The sequence below is a fragment of the Manacus vitellinus genome, unplaced genomic scaffold (genome assembly GCF_001715985.3).
Source record: "Manacus vitellinus isolate BGI_N305 unplaced genomic scaffold, ASM171598v3 scaffold_0_pilon, whole genome shotgun sequence".
Classification (NCBI taxonomy): domain Eukaryota; kingdom Metazoa; phylum Chordata; class Aves; order Passeriformes; family Pipridae; genus Manacus; species Manacus vitellinus.
The window spans coordinates 52,732,842-52,747,249 of record NW_021938789.1 but is presented as its reverse complement, the minus strand read 5'-3'; the positions used below and the strand labels follow the sequence as shown (position 1 = coordinate 52,747,249).

At 36.8% G+C, this 14,408-nt stretch overlaps 1 protein-coding gene across 2 annotated transcripts in view; it reads right to left on the bottom strand.

Moving 5' to 3' along the window:
- The window catches only part of LRBA (LPS responsive beige-like anchor protein), a 400,341-nt gene that overhangs the window by 232,404 nt on the left and 153,529 nt on the right, over positions 1-14,408 (bottom strand). For both annotated transcript variants that reach the window (XM_029960309.1, XM_018073461.2), the window contains one exon: positions 494-660. In XM_029960309.1, the coding sequence (XP_029816169.1) occupies positions 494-660 (167 nt within the window). The remainder of the gene's footprint in view (positions 1-493; positions 661-14,408) is intronic.

Genomic DNA, 14,408 nt, shown 5'->3' with positions numbered 1-14,408 from the left:
GGAATTAGTTAATTCTGAATTAATTTGGCAGTATTGTTTTTACTTTGAAATTACCAATACAAATCTCATCACTTCCCTTTAACTTAGAGAGATGTTTGCTTGTTTAAAGTTTGGCAGAAAAGAAAACAATTTACTAACCTGTGGTTCAGTCTTGAATCATAAAGAAAGTCAGTTGTAAGAAAGTATTTCATTTTAAAAATTATTTTTCAAATAAATTCTAGGGCTAGAACATTCAATATAAATTCTATCACATTGTTATAGCAAAGTTTAAAGTCACAAGAGAACCATCCTGGTTTTTGCTGCTCTAACAAAACATTAGTTCTCTGACATTCACCCATACTAATCACTGACACAGTAATTTTACCTTTTTCATGTTACTTTGTTTAAAAAACCCCAACACCTGAAAAACCTTGTTTGCCTTTACGTTTGACCATAAGACATTACGGAGCACAGCTGAGCAGAAACATTTTAAGCCACCCCAAAAACGGTTTACCTTGGTGCAGAGCTTCCCCAGGCTCCATGCTTGTCTGTCAGGATGTTGATAATTTTCTGTATTAGTTGTGTTGCAGTCACCTGGTCTCGGTACTTCGCTGCCGTTATCAAATGATGACACATTTTTTCTTCTTCCCGCTTGTCTGCAGAATACTGGGCACACAGTGACTAGGGAGGAAAAAAAAAAAAAGCACAGTAATAAAGTGTTTAAATGACACCATCCAAAGGAAGTTTGAAGCACTTCATAATCAATTACATATGCAAAACCCCTGAGAAATAAGAATTAACCCCGTTTTACAGGTTTGAGGACTGAGGCCCTGCACAGCTGCCCACAGTAAATCTGTCTGGAGAGCCAAGCAGAGGATCTTGGTTTGCCATGAATTCTTTAACCATATAGATGCACACTCAAGACTGAGCAAATGCCAACACCTTAGTGGCCTGACTGCATAATAAAACATATAAAATAAAAGAGGCCAATTTCAGAATAATGAATGTCAGCTAGCTGACCGCTCCAATCCCATGACTCTTCATGAGATTTGGGTAGCCAACTGCTTGCTGCTGTTTGTATAAATAAGTAATTATAGAAGTTAAGGAGAAAATCTGCATATTTTCAGATAGGTAGAAGACAAAATGCATATGAAGGCTGATTTAATCTTTACCAGATGGCTTCTTGAAGTTGAGCACATTTGCAGGCCAGCATGGGAAAGTTAATAATTTTCCTAGCAGTGCTACACCTGTTGTATAAACACCTTCTGTCTGCCAAGGTACTCAAAAGCAAATACTAGCAAATAAGAACTGAGTCACACCTACAAACTGAACCAAAAACTATGAAAGATTCTTTGTTACAACATTGTCTCATAATTTTGGTTTTTGTTGACCTTCTGAAGATCTGCCTGTTAACACAGAACTCAAACAACAGGCACCAAATTTACATCATCCCCTTATCAAAGCCCCATTTCGCTGTACATGAAAATCCATAAGAAATTCAAGTATTGGTAGAAACAATAAAGGCTTTTCCCCACTTCAGCACTCCCTGTTTCTAATTTCAGTTTTCATCTGGCAATTCCACAGATCACATATGCCAGACAAAGCATTTCAGCCTCTGTCAATGATTGGATTATTCTATGATCTAGTTAGTGGAATGGACACAAATGTCTGCCTAACAACAAAAAAAATTGCTTTTTCTTTGTGAAGCACAGCTGATGCAGACACCAGTACAATTATTTCTTAGAGCTTAGATATCAGCTCAACATCATAAGGCTTTTTATGTTTAAAACAGTAGCAATGCTTTTTCTCTACATATCTATATATGTAGAAGCATAAAAAGCTTGCTGCAAATAAAATCAGAAGGCTATGCTATTTATATATTTGTATATACAAACACATATGTTATATAAAGTAAGAGAAAGATAGGAAGAATGGAAAAAAACCCACAATATAAAGTTTGGGCCTGTGCAGATTTTCATAGACATTAGATAACAAAAATGTACTAACAGATAAATAAACTTTAAAGAGGTATTTTAAGAATTTTAATACATTTACATATTTACTCAATTTTCCCACACCTTACAGCAATGCTCACCTGATGAGCAGAGACATCCAGGAGGACTGAAGAACAAGTAGCTGACTTTCCAAGTCAACGAGACATCAAAGATTGGCCTTTACACCCCTAAACAAAGCACTCTGCTACCCCTCTTCACAAAAATATGAGATGGCTAAATCATAACCAACACTAAACAAGATTCTTCTAGCTCTTTTTAAATACAGCTGTCTCTTCTAATATATTAATCTATTTTGCACCCATGATGATCATGAGTTCTTTTCAGCACTTGGTAAATGTTTCATAAGCTATTATTTTTAAGTTGTCTGAAAGGGCAGAATTCTAAAAACAAGTGTATAAGGTAAGCTAAGTAGTAAAATGTTTTAAAGTGCTCTTTAATGGATCCTCCTTTACAATTTGAACAGCAACTTTTCATATCTGACATAAAATCCATAGATATAAATCACATTAGAGGGTTATTCTTTCCCCATTATCAATCTCTGTCTCTTTATGGAACACTAAAGTCACATTTGACCTTAAAACATGATAAAATGGAAATCAAACTAGAATGTTTTGTAAAAGATATAATGAACTTGTACCTCTTAAAAAAAAGTCTCTTTATGATGTAATTTTGAACACATCCTTCATTAAATACAAACAAAGATTTTCAAAATGTAGCTGTGACAAATGGAGAAAAAAATGGTATTTTATTGTCCTGACAACTTCAATGAAAACATAACCACCATGTTATAAAATGGAAATATAACTCCACTTTTCAGGAAATTCAGCATTTAGTATGAATAGCAATTTGCAATTATACACCAAAACTGAGAGACTCACACATGCAGCAATCCCATAAAATTATAACATCACTCCAGGAGGAACTCTTAACCATTGTACGCTCTTTACAATACATATTTTACACACAAGAAAGAAAGAAGCCACAGTTCTGCCAAATATCTGTCAGGTGCATATATAGTTACTAACCCTAAGAAAGTTCTGCATGAAAAATCTTCTCTTTGATCATACAGGTGACACATCAATTGTTCAGTGGCTCCTACCCTCAATATATGCCAAATATACAGCAAAACAGAAGCTATTTCTCCCCCTCCCTCTCTCAAATACTTTTAATACAGGAGTGAAAAAAGACTGGTTCCACCAAAAAAAAACAGAAAAAGACCCATCCTAAAGAAGCCAGTCACAACTAGACTGTTCTGAAAGCACTAAAAAGACTGTTTCTCTACTGTATTTTTTCATTTTCCAGATGCCAGGTTCACCTGGTCCATTCCTTCTAAAGACGCAATACCAGGATATAGAGTGGTACCATTAATACTTAACACTAAATCCCAATCCATTTATGTAATATAAAAATCCAGCCTGATTTATGTTTGTGATCAAATTCAAAAATGTATTTTTACAGTTTTACTTCTTCTTCACTGTTTGATCTCTTGCACTTGCAATATGCACCCTGTCATGCCTGAATATTTTTTACAATTAAATTTTACATTATTTTACAATTTTTTACAATTGAATATTTTTACAATTAAGACACACAGTCGCATGCCTACGTAATTTCTGTCACCTGTTTAGGCAAGTGTGCAATGAAACTACAATCACAAAAGTAATGCACTCACACATGATAAAACAAAGCGCTGAACAGGGAAAAATATGTATTTTCATAAACACACCTCACAGGCTACCTCCAAAAAGTCTGAAATTCAGTGACTGTTAAAAGTTTTACAAAGGGGAAGTGTATTAAGCAGAATCCTTTGACACAGCAAGGAGTACAGGAAAGACCCTTGTTTTCTACCAGGATGGAACAAAACCCTTGTCTTCGCCGTTATTGCAGAAAATGGTTTTTACCTCTCTCCCGTTCCCTGCTTGGACAAGGCTGCAGGCTATTTGAACATGTAGGTTATGTGAAGATTCACTTTTAAGGCACTGTAATTCTAAAGGAGCACGAGGTCATCCAAAAGGCAAGTTATAGACGTGAAAGTACAATACATTCTGTATGCAGGAAATATTTCAGAAATACTGTTGCAAAACACTGACAGGGTGTCAGTATTCTGACTGTCTATATTTCAGTGAAGAGGAGGATTAATCTAGTGTTTTCAGAAATATTTTATCTTTGATCTTTACAAAAATGTCAAGTAAAAGATTTCCTCTGAACTATCTGCACTGTGCACCTCTGCAGTCCCAAAATTACACTGTAATGCTTTCGACAAGTGATTAAAAAGTTTAACAGTGTAGGGTTTTTAAAAAAAAACGTTGCACAGTTTTACTTTTATTCTTCAACCCTGATATCACCAAACACTTTTACATATGCCAGTTCCTTTGTCTAATTTGGCTAAAAGCTACTGGGTTTGTGAACAACCAGTCTCAGAGGGTATCACTTAAGAGGAAAAGTCATCCATAAGATAACGCACAGTCTTGCCACTAATGCAAATTCCCTACAAATAAGGATATTTTAGTAAATGAAGGAGCTCTTCAATCCTCTGCTTTCACAGATCTTTGCACTTGACCTCTGACCTGAGGTTTAAAGTCTGGCCTAAAAATGCTACCCAGGGAAATCTTACAAAGACTCCTGAACAAGACTTAGAAAAATGAAAGCTTAAAACCTCAACAGCGAACAAAAGTCAACCAATGACAACGTCTGACAGCCACCGTCAATTCTGAAGTGATGCCTCTGTCATCCAACGACTCAAAGTATTGATTTCTCTCAGCATGAAAAAAGCTTAAGCCAATGAAATAGATATAGCATCATCCCCCCGATAATAGCCATCAAGGTTAACACCAGCAGAACACTTATCAAAGTATCTCTTCTATTTCTTCTTGTTTTAATGGACTGAACACAATGCAATGGTTTCTCATCTCTTCAACCCATGGTTTTCCAAACCTCATTTATCCACTTTTCCAACCTTTTATCTGATTTCAAGATTCAAAAGAATCTGAATCTAAATCAACTGTTTGTAATACAAATGGGGGTGGGGAGGAGTGATGAAAAAAATTGGTTTATAGCCAGACATTCCTGGGGTAAAAAACCCCATGCATTTAAAATCACAACAGAGGAAAAAAAAAACATGCAGTTGACTTAGATCACACTAAACATAGACTGGTAAAACTATGGTCATGACCAGAAAAAAAAATCTACCACAATCAATTTGGGTTAGTGATTAGAGAGAAATGCAAGGATCTCAAGAGACATCTGGTTTTAATTTGTGCTGAGTCAACAGCTTTATTTTTTACCTTCATGTCTCACAGAATTAAGCTTTAGTAAACCCAAATAAACACTAGGCAAAAGCACTTCTATGCAGATCCCACCTTTCAAATAAACCCAACTTAGTACAGTAGGTAAATGAGACAAACTAACAGGAGTTCAACTGGATAAAAAAGTAGCTGACAGAATAACTAACTAGTGAAGAGCAGAGACAAATCACATCAGATTTATTGTGCAGTATCCATTAGTACCACAGACTTTCTTTCAACCTTTTTCTTTGATGCTTATCTAATTGATATTATTTGTGTTACAGTAGCACCCTTGGATCACAATCAAAGACAAACCTTAAGACAAACAAGAGCTCTCACTCTTTGCTAGAAACTAGGATTTGCTACATTATTCCAGTATTCTAACTCTGTAAGCATCACCATTGGCATAAACAATATGCAGACCTAAATGTTCTTTTTGAATGCAAGAATGTATTTCTTACTGTATATATGTCCAAACACTCAGTATTCAAATCATGCATGAGGAGAGACACTTTCCTCCCTTCTTCTTCTGCAAATCCAGTTTAAGTCAGCAGTCCCTTCATACTGTTTTTTTTTTAAATGGTCTAAGATCATAAAAACAAGATGCTTGAGTAATAAATGTTAACATTCTTTGGGTCCACATCTTCCAAGTACAAGGCATTTTTCAAGCTAGAAATAATCAAAGTATGATTCCCCTATGCCCTACAAACAGTAAAGCTCAGCACTCCTGCACAGGTGGCTCTGTGTTCTCAGATCAGACACGAAGCAGAAGAGCCAACGACGATCTTTTAAGCCATTCCCCAACCACGCTGTATCAACCTTGTGACATTCAACAGCTTCAACACCACCACAGAGATTAGTATTGTATTCACTAAGGAACTTGCAGTCCAATGCAACAAACAAATCAAACCCACGAGCAACTTTTGGAACTGACAAATGTCCTTATTTTATAAGGAACATCCACTCTGTCCAAAAACTGAAACATATACTTACACAATCCAAGGATTCACTACACATGCTTAGTGAGGGCCAAATTGAGGTTGCACTCCTCTGCTATTGCACAGCTCTTGGATACTTGATTTAGCTATCTTTTCAGATAGTCCTTTCTATGTAACAGAAGTTTTAAAAAGGAGGAAAAAATACCTTTCAATCAGGTGAAAACATATATATAAAGTCTTGAAGTAGGCCAAATACAAAGACTTCTTTCAGTTCAACCCCAACAAAGCAGATTTGATTGTTCCTTTGTCTATAACCAGTAAAGATGTATGAGCAACTTGTTCCCACTGGAACAGAAATATAGTATTTAGTTTCAGTCTCCAAAAGTGCAGTAGAGACTGCCTAGTGATCTGTCCCAGTTCCCATTTCAATGCTCCCTAGATTTTATTTCTGTCCTCTTTTTACCTGTAGGCTCTTTCTCATATTGCCCATGCAGACTATACCATTTGTTCTTGCTATTAGTACTTTACTCTAGCAAGAGCATCAGGACCCTCTGTGCAGTATGAACACCAACTGGAAACAGGGGAACAGTTACCACCCACCCCAGTGGTGGTGCTGTCAGCTCAGGAAACATTTGCCAAACAAGTCTTGCTGTGGCTCTCAATCCATTCCTCGAGATCTCGTGAAAATCTTCATGCTACCAGGAGCCAGATGGCAAAAATCCAATAAACCCCAACAAACTAAAGCTCTGAAATGTCCTCATTCAATAACTGTGACCACCACCTTTCCAACTGCCTTGTTCCACTGAGGCACATTAAGGATTTCTATTACCTGTAAGGTAGGTACAAAGTAGTTCAGCAGTTTTGGCCCCAGCAGTCAAATAATTGCTTCCCTAGGATTCAGATTCCCAGACACCCTGCTGCCAGCACAGTCCTTTTACAACTTACAGCACCAAGACTTGGCACAGGAGTGACACCTGAACAGATTGAAAGTCACATGCAGTTCAGATGGCACAGCTAAACCTTAAATGAAGTCTCTAAGAGCAGGTAACACACACTACAGAGCATTTTTGAACACCACAACTTACTAATTAAGAAGCCCTTAAGGGTACTACAAAAAAATCAATTTTTCACAAGTTTTGTGTCAGATGAATTGAGAGTCATTTTTCATAACAGGGGCAAGAGGTACATTTTTGTAAGTGGTGAAATAATAATACCTCAAATCATGGAAAAAATGCAAATTATCAATGAAATAAAAAAGAAGCGGATTTTTGGTTTTGTTTTTTTCATTTGAAAACATTTTGTCAGCCTTCTTTTCCAAACAAACAAGCAAAAAAATCTTAAGCAAATTAATTCAACCTCTGAGAGCACAAAGAATGGAAAAATTTAGCCACAATGATTCAGACAAGCAGATAAACCAAAAGATAATTTGGAACCTTTTTACAAAGTACCTCGTATCACTAGTACCACTACTATATAATAACATACCTCTGTTATTTTGTTATTTATTGTTTGATATTCCTGCTACATCACACTCACTAAATTTCCTTATAAATTTGCAAAACACATGCAAAGCAAATTCATTTCCAGCCAAAACCTCTTCATAAGCAGTTTCCAAGTTTATGTAAAGTTCCGGACTTCCAAAAGACAGAAAGATTAGCCCCTTGAGATATCTCTGCAGCCTGGGGTCTGCATTTCTGTTTCTATTTCTATTTTCTACATAGTTCCCCTCAGGCACTTTTCAGCTTTCCCTGTTTAGTGTCTTGGATTCAGAACACAACTCTGATTTTAATCCAGGAGTTTAAGAATGTATCAAAACATATCAACTCAGGAACAAAGAACAGAGAAATTACATTCATTTGAGATAACAAGCATTTAGGCATAATAGTTTCCTATCTTGCCATGACTGGTTGTGTGCCAATGACAAGCACATCTCTAATAAGCTTCAGTACTTTGGACACCAAGTTGGTTTCAGATCTAACTGGTGTCCTGAAGATGTCAGTTATGATGCTTAGTGAAAGAAAAGAAAAAAAAAAGAAAAAAAAAAGAAGAATTGTAGTTTGCCTTTCTCTTTGTTCTGTACTCTGGTAAGAGAGTCAAAGGTATGTTTTGAAAGTAATCTCCAGTTTATAGAGGTCCAGTACTAGACATTAAGAACAAAGGGAAAAATACCATAAGCACACAGTGAGATCTCTCTACACACTGGGATACATAATGGTAACTAAGAAAGACACAGGAACAAGTCACCTGTCATTCTGCACCAGCAACACAAGAAGCTTTAAAAGCATTCTGTGCCACACCTTTTGTGAAACCTCTGCTGTGAAACATTCTGACATGAACACAAACTCATGACCCAAAAGGCAACTCATCTGTCCTTCACCAGCTCCTATCATGGTTGCTCAAACAGCTAATTTAGTGGACTTGATGTCTCACAGTTCAGGACCTTTTCAGCCTCTCACAGTGGAGAATGATCACCTTGCCTGGCACATATCCTTGAGTAAAGCTGCTAAATAGGGTAAACTCGTTTGCTGGCGAAGTATTTCCTTCCCACACACAAAAAAAATCCCCTTTAGTCTCTGCCATTAAGTCACTGCACCTTCATCTGTATCTGCAGAAATAGTTTAATTACTTGTTAATGAGAAGTACTAAGGGTGGGGTTTGGTTTGGGTTTTTTTTGGTCAAGAGAAATCTCAATTACCGTGAGAGAATCTGTTAAAAGGATGATTACATGGCATTTTATTCAAAAGTCTATTCAAAAATAACACATTAAATGCTGCCAATTCACAAGTTTCTAATTTACACTCCAAACTTGCTCTTTACCTTATGGTAAAGTAAGATTTTGAGAGACTTATTCTTTGTAGGACTACGTATTTAAAAAGCAGGATATTTTGATTAAGTTGATGATGAAATGGCAAAGATCGAAAAAAACCAATCCAGAGGCAAATCGGAAGGATTTTTAAAATATGGTCTATATCATTTTTTTATAGCAGGTATTCTTTAAAATCATTCCTTGCTTTGGAAACATGTTAAGCAGTCACAATCCCAGCTTTAGCTTAACCTCTGCCTTATCTTAAAGCCTCCTGTCAGAATTCCTATACCATCAAACTATGAAAAGCAAACTATTTTAACTCTATTTTTTCCCCTCTTTTTTTTTCAGCAGCCTATGTTTTTTGTTTCATTCCAGCTAGTGTATGAGATTTTTTCCTTTGTTATTGGTTCTCATGCATTAAGGTAACACAATTTTCGAATTTCAGAACAGAATAAGATGTGCACAAATAGGTTTTGTTTTTAATTAATATTTTTTACTCAGAAAAAGTTCTACCAGGCTTGGAAAGTTGACATTCAGCTCTAAAAATCGGTGGAGGAGTATAATTTAATTTCTTTTTAGAATTGTGTGATTTTATTATCCATAAAAAGACAGCTTTTGAAATATTCTGATTATTCAAAGCATCAGAAGACAACAGCCACTACTTTAATTTTCAACAGTGTTAATTTAAAAACACTCATTCATACAACTCTAGATCCTTATACTTAGCAATATGGAACAAAGATTAAAAATACTTCATAAAAATTGCTTTAAATTTTTTATTTCTCCTGCTCTCCTGGTGTAAATGAAAAAAAATGCAATGAGGCAAGAGACGATGATGCAACTACTGCACATGGTCCCTTCAGAGAAATGAAGAACTAGGTAGCAACAAGCAGTTTCTGCTGGTGTCATCCTTGATGTTGTCAACTTTAATTTAAAAAAAAAAAAAAGGGGGGGGAGATAATACTCCCTAAATATATTCATTTATCTTTACATAAGAAGAACATGTAAGATCCACTTCATGAGTTTTCCGTTTATTACTCATTTCCACATTAAATACCAGAACCTGTGAGGTGTTCTATCCCCAGGTTCTAATGTTCTTACTAAATTTTGATTTTGTCTTTGCTTCAGTTCAGCATGCAAGGTTTTTCTGTCTGGTTGGTTGGCTTTTTCTTAAATGGTACGAGGGTGATTTCACAGTACCCCTCAATAACAGTTATCAGCATTTGCTACAAACAGCTGAACTCGTGGATGTTGGTGTAATGGCACAAAACAGATTACACATTACAACTGCACAAATCCTGCTTAACTAGATTTCACTAATTGACTTTAATTCAGTGTAAAATAATAAATTCAATACTGGGAGCTTGTTCTGTTCGGAGTACAACAGCCATGCAGGATAAATAAAGCAGCACAAATTCAGTGCATTTTTAAAACACAAATCTGAGATTTGGTATGAATTACAGTTCCCTCGTTAACATTACAGGCATTGAAAGAAAGTACAGTGACTAATCAAAATCACCAGCTTCCACCAGGCGTGCACAAAAATGAAAGAAACTACTGAAATTACATAAAGTATTATATAAAACACATGTAAGTGACAGTTACTGGACATACCAAAGAGCCGTGTAACAACACTTCTCCCACGCTTTAACAGCTTCAGTTACACTCTAGCCAATAACCTACTTCTAATATTCCAAATTTCTGAACAGCTTCAAACAACTGTGACTCAAAAATAACCCAAGAAATATTTCTCCTTCCTCTCATACCAACCATACGAAATTGCCTTGCAAAACAGTGTTGGTCAAGTGCCAGGACGGGTGATGCCACTTCAAGGCTATCAACAGCTGCTTAGAAATGAGATATTTGGGGTTTCTAACAGGCAGTGAAGGAAAAAATAAGCAACAGTCTTTTAGAAGTCAGAATATCTGATTTTTTTTTTCTTCTGTAAATGTTTAACACATTGGGACTAATGGAATCATAATGCAGAGATGTCTGCAGGTGGCCTATAGTCCCCTTGGGGTCGAGGGCCAGCATGGAGCCAGCACAGCTGAGGATGACCCTGTCCTGCTGGTGGCAGTGGAGAGGGCCGGGGTCCACCCCCTCCAAATCCTGCCTATAGCCACCACCTTGCTGTGGGCTCCCTGATGATTCCCAAATGGCCCCAGACCCGACCCTGTGGCCCTTATTGTGGGGAGTCTGTGCTGGGCTTGGACATTCCCTCCCTAGGCCTGCCCTGCACTTCCCATGGTGGATGGAGGTTGGGAGATGCTCGGTGAGGTCCTGCCCCCAACGTGCCCCTCTGCAGGGCACTGCAAGCCCTTGGGGCACACTGACAGTGGATTGTATGTCTCTGGTCCCAAGCTGTGAAACAAACATTGTCATAACTGCCCTACATATAATAGAGTGATCCATCCAATAACTGAGTATTTTGCTTGCTTTGTCTGTCACCTCCCTTATATATTTCCAAAGCAAGAATCGGTATCAGTCATAAAAGATGGAATTTCAAATTGTTCTAAGAGCAACAGACAATTCAGGATAGTTCTAGAAGATTTAAATCTCAAGTTTCTGCAAGGGCAGACAGGGAGAACGACTGAAGGAGTACAAAAGTAAAAATGCCCTAACTTTGGCACTACTACTTAGACTCAGAATTTGTTCCAACAAACTTTTGACAAAAAAAAGCCCAGTATCTTTGCACTAGGACACAAAGGAAAAAAACATGGAACAATGACCAAAGCACTTGCACTGCTCATCATCATAGTCACTACTATCCCCTTGCAAGCCCTACTTCCAAGAGATATCTAAATCTTTTCTCTTAAGATGGTCACGAATCCTTGAAGATGCATTTTCTAAATAGTGAATTAATAACAGGGACTTAGAAATGTGAAAGGAAACAGGTGGGTGGGAAGAGTGGCGAGAAAAGTAACAGGAAACATTATCTTGTGTGAAATAGAATAGTGAGGACAACTTGGTTTTCTGACTAAGGATTGGCTCTGCCACTTCCAGTTGGACTTCAGATTAACAGTGAAATCCAGAGGTCTCTAAGTCACTTGGCAGCTTTCTCAACATAGTGATCACATGAAAAGCAACTTAACTGCCAGACAGATCTTCCTTTTCATGACCTAAGACCATCTCAAAGGAATTGGCTCAGTCTTCTCCTATTTAGGTCAAAGAGAAAAATCAGTAGGTGGACTCATTCTGTAAACATTTATAGATTAAGGTGAAGCAGGAAGAAAAGTATTCCAAAAACATCTATTATAGTGATTCCCATTTAAAAGCAACTACAGGAAAGTTAAGACAAAAACCTGACCTGCAAAGCAGTGGGATCGAAGTGACAATGTGAAAGGACCTTTCAGTTGCCGTTAAGAATTCTGATTAGTGCAATCTTGTTCCCTTTCCTGCAAAGCTGTATAGGTCTACTCAGAAATACAAGGCTACCTTTATAAAAGATCAGAAATGTCACCCTTGGGTCGATGTGGCTTTACAATTTTCCACCACTTCCCTCCCTGGATCCGAGACAGACTTCAAGCCTCATTTACTATAAAATAAAGATAATTCTATCAATTTAATTGTAAAATCCTTGTTTAAATAATTACTTTTCAACCATCACTCATGGAGGTATTTATTTCAGCACAGTCACTATATTTTGTATTCAAAACAGAACATTCTCAATGAAAGACTGAAGCCTTCAATGGAATGAGAAATAATTCAGGATAAACTCTTACACTAGATGCAACATTTGTATGGTTTCCTCCTCAAAAGGATGCCAGTAAATGAAAGAGAAAAATATTCTATGCAAAAAATGCATCTAACAGTAAAAACCTTAACTGTAAGTGCTTTCAGGCTCTACTGACAAACGACTTTAAACATTTTCTAAACACCTCAGCATCTTGATACATATGTTGCACTAAAGTTGATTTTCCTAAGTCACCTTCAGGAATATAAAAAAAAATAAACCTGCATGTATCAACTTTGCCATGCTTCAGTCAGGAGACTGCATTCACTACAAGATGAGACTATCCACACCATGATTTGAGTCCAAACAAGAGAATGACCAGGGTAACAACAGCTTACAGAAGCTGTTAAGTCAAGACAAGTAGCTACTCAAAATATGGACTAGACTTTCAATAAGTGACTTCTACAGGGTCAGGTATGCCATATCTTTTAGGCAAATCCAAACCTGGTTTGGGGTTGCAAATAAATCTACTTGTTCTCCCTTTCTGTTATAGGAATACCAGTGTGCAAGTGCTTGGATAAATCATCCAGATAAAAAGCAGACTTTACTTTGCAAAGCTGGTAAGGGTCAGAGTTTTAAAAATAAAATCTTTTGGAGGATACACACAAAACTACATTCAGCTATAGACAGTAGTTTAGTGGGTCAGTAAATGAAAGCATATTGCAGGTACACAAAGTTGTACGTGGTTTGTTTTCATATATACAGCTGCAGAGTGAGCTGCCTTCATAAAGCTATTTTGAAATTTTCATTTCAATCACCAGCCAAGAAAAAAAAAACCCTCACACACACACAAATTGTAAAAAGTAACACAAGTAATAACATCCTAATACCTGTATGCATCAGTCTATCCCAGGAACTTCAGAGATTTCACATGAAATCACGTATAGTCAAGCAGGACGGGCTTTAACCCAACAGCCTGAACTCAGGTCAGTCATAAACAATATTTTCAACTTGGGTGCTTTTGCCAGAAAAGTCAAATGAGAAAACAAACATGCAGAGACAGCACTAGAACATAGGGAATTATTTTACAGTTTTCTGACCTCTTTCTTCAATTCCTGTTATAAACAAGCTCTTTACATAAAAACAGTATTTTTGAAAATGAAATTGTATTTAAGAGAATATTCAAGACTACTGCCAAAAGGAGTGTCAAATACATCTGGACTAGAAAAGATAACATGCTGAATCAAAGGCTAAAACCCCTTTAGCAATCAGATGCATATTTCATCCTTAATGAAGGCCTGAAGAGTTCACTTTATTCTGGATGCAGGTATCAAAGCAGATCTCACAAAACATAGGCGCATCATCTAAGGATCTTTTTCACATTAAGAATCCTATTAGAAGGAAAACACTAAAAGGTAATTGAATTTCCCTCAGTTATCTTCATCTCTGTCAGCTCCTGCTACAATAACTTACTCTCCAGAGCAGAGATAACTCAATTCTGTCCAGCAAGCATATGTTATGAATCTCCAAAGCAAACTTGTCTAAATCATTCTGGTCTTCTATCAAGGTTGGCTGTAGATATGAACTCTGACAGAAAGCAAACAAATTTATTGTTATCTTTTAAATAATTTGCTTCCCTGTGCCTTGATGGAAGAATCTAAAGACATAAATGTTTCCACTAATTCTGGAATTATAAAGACTGGTTCACCATTG